Here is a 3,285-nt window from a genome sequence, read left to right on the forward strand (position 1 = left end):
TGGAATAACACCAAAATAATATGATAAGAATAGTCCACAATTTCTATGTTTTCTCAAATTTTATCTTATAGAATATATTCTCCAATAATAATAAAATAAAAATAATAAAAATTTAAAATATATCTTTAATTGAAATAATATATTTTTATTATGCAAAATGAGAAAGACTTTGGAAAGAAGTGTTCCTCCGGTCTATTTTAAATGCAGACTTAAAAGAAATGTAAATGTAAATGAAAATGAGTTAAAGATCATTTTTCTCATTTTTTACGTCTAACTTATTATTATTAATAAGATTTTGAACAATATATATTAGTAAAATATTAAATTAATTTTAAGTTAACACTATCATACATAATAGTATTTAATTAATTGGGGATATAGTTATTTTGGAAGAGAGGATTTTTGTTGAATGAAAATGACTAGCTTCCAACTCATACTATAACAGCAAAACCAAAACACCAAACCTCATTCATCCAATCCCAATCTACTCTAACTCAACCAATCATGTCTCAGCCTCTTTTCCCAACAACTCCAGCCACACCTGATCCAGACACCCATTCTTCTGTTCTCACCAAAGATGTTCCTTTTAACTCCATCAACAACACTTCGCTGCGTATATTCTTACCCAAGAAAGCACTTCAAAGTTCCACCAATTCTCAGAAACTCCCTATTATTGTTTACTATCATGGTGGAGGTTTCATATACCTAAGTGCTTCTTCTACTATAAACCATGACTTTTGCTTCAGATTGGCAGAGATGTTATCTGTGGTTGTTATCTCTGTGGACTACCGCCTCGCCCCGGTTGCGCGCCTCCCCGCCGCCTATGACGACGGTGTTGAAGCCTTGCAGTGGTTGAAAACAACTAATGACAAATGGGTACGTGAGTTTGGTGATATTACAAAGTGCTTTCTCATGGGTACAAGTGCTGGAGGGAACATGGTTTACCATGTAGGGCTACGTGTTTTACACAGAACCATCGATCATTTTCACATTGACCCATTAAAGATCAGAGGGTTGATATTGCACCATCCATTTTTTGGTGGGACCCAGAGGACTGAGTCTGAGTTAAGGTTAATCAATGATCAGGTTTTGTCTCTGAAGAGTTGTGATATGATGTGGGAGTTGGCATTGCCAGAAGGGGAAGATAGGGACCATAAGTATTGCAATCCAATGGTGGATGAAGATGTTGATAAATGCTTTGATCAAATCAAACGACTGAGATGGAAGGTTCTGGTTACGGGTTGTGATGGTGACCCATTGTTTGATCGTCAAGTAGGGTTTGTTGAGATGTTGAGAAGAAAAGGTGTTGAAGTTGAGGAACACTTTGGTGATGGATATCATGGAATGGAACTTCTTGACCTAAGCAAAGCAGATCCACTATTTGTTCGAGTGAAAGATTTGATATACCTATGCTAAGAAATCTAATTCCAACCACATCTTCGTGGAGTTCTTCTTAATTCTCACTTTAGATGGAGAAAATTGATCATTCTGAGTTATATGATTTGTTTTTTATAAGCTAAAAATAGTTATTGAGAGTATAAAGGGGAAAGTGTAATCAAGATTGTCAATTTATTTACATTGTTGTTTTTGGGGTGAAGAATTGCCAAGTTCTTAGTGTTAAAAATATATTTTTTGTATTTTTATCTTCCTATTGACTTGAAGACTCCAATTTAGCAGTTCCTCCACGTTTTCTTGTAATATTGCACATTGTTGTTTGTGATGATGGGTATGATCCTAGCAATTTCCGTAGTATGTTTTTTTACCAACAACAACGAAATTTTTTCATAGGAAAAAGAAAATTAGGAGAGCTAAGTGGTAGTACAATTCACATAGAGTCTTTATAGAACTAACAAAGGTGAAGACAATTTGGTGGAACTAGTACCCACTCAACATAAAATCATTATATCATACTTTTAGAAGACTTCAAGAAGTCAAATATATTAGTTCCAAGACCTTATATATGTCAAATATTGTGTTCTAAAATATAATTTTGTTTGGAATATGTCATATAATCCAAATCAAATAGATATCTACTTTTGCTTACTCTTTTTTTTATCCATATCATGTTAGCATGTAGTTAGTCCTGACTTCATTGTGGATAATAAAATTAAGAACAAACTAAAAATATATTTTTTGCCAAATCTTATATGACTTTGAGCAAAAGAAAAATAAGTGATTGATTGATTCATCCAACTCTTTGCATAAAGCACACCACAATGATATATTTAATTTGCTTCTAAGACACTCTTTTAACCAAATTCAATTTTGTAGGAACTTCAACATTATTTTTCATACTAAACATTTCATTTTCATCCCTTCATTATTTGTCCATAATCTCTTTAAGTAGTATGCTGTTAGCAAGGTTGGGCTGCTTCTATGTAATTTGTGAGCCTCTCTTCTGCCTAATTTATTTTTAAAAGATGATAAATGATTTTTTTGTGTCCTGGAATAGTACTATAAAACATGAAGATTATAAATATGCCATGGTATTTTTTTCGTCCCTCATTCATCAGAAAATGGCCCATCCTCGATTTGTCTAGTGTTCATAACTAAATAAATATTCCTTTTTGCTGATAAAAACACTCATTTGTTGAGAATTGAGAATATAATTCTCTTTTACTCAATTTCAATGGTGGTGACCGTTGAGTTGTGGCTGTTCTTAATTATTGTTGGTAACTGCAAGAAGAAAAATGGCAGTTTTATGATATGCTTATAATCTAAAAAATGTTGGCCGTAAGTAATTATAGGTGATGGTGATTGAGTGAGGATGACAATAGTTGGCAAGGCATTTGTGAATCTCTCCCTTGAAACATGGAGTTGAACTCCTCTCCCATAATGGAGAGGTTATTATTAAAACATGTGGCTGAGATTATTTAAAATTATATTTATTTATTTTTTATTCCAAAATAATAAGAAATCATAGTGTTGAAGAGATTTCTTTTTTTACATGTCATCCTCCTATTTAGCATTGGACTCTCCAGAATACTTGAGAGGATCCCTTTCTTAAATAATTAAGAATACACTTCCTAGTTCCTATGCTTAAAGAAAGTAAATCGACAATTGTTTAATTTCTTAATTAACCCATAAAATTCAACACAACTAATGTTTAAGACTAGAGTTCCTCCTCGTCGATATCATCATTGCTTCAAGAAATAAAAACACTTCAACTTAATTCCTTGGTACAATATAATGTTACGTATATTGACAATGTTTTATATATATATATATATATTAATTAGCTAACATTAATGTTAAATAAGATAATATCAACTTTTATATATACTA

General features: G+C 32.0%; 1 protein-coding gene across 1 annotated transcript; it reads left to right on the plus strand.

Moving 5' to 3' along the window:
- The first annotated feature begins 504 nt into the window (after positions 1–504).
- On the plus strand, positions 505–1,416 carry LOC109339753 (probable carboxylesterase 120). The gene has a single exon (XM_019577264.1). It carries the CDS (start codon positions 505–507, stop codon positions 1,414–1,416), a length of 912 nt encoding a protein of 303 aa, XP_019432809.1.
- Positions 1,417–3,285: the final 1,869 nt, after the last annotated feature.

Source organism: Lupinus angustifolius, unplaced genomic scaffold (genome assembly GCF_001865875.1).
Source record: "Lupinus angustifolius cultivar Tanjil unplaced genomic scaffold, LupAngTanjil_v1.0 Scaffold_95_69, whole genome shotgun sequence".
NCBI lineage: Eukaryota > Viridiplantae > Streptophyta > Magnoliopsida > Fabales > Fabaceae > Lupinus > Lupinus angustifolius.

Coding starts and splice junctions, on each gene's coding strand:
- LOC109339753 (XM_019577264.1), top strand. CDS start 505: ATGTCTCAGCCTCTTTTCCCAACAACTCCAGCCACACCTGATCCAGAC.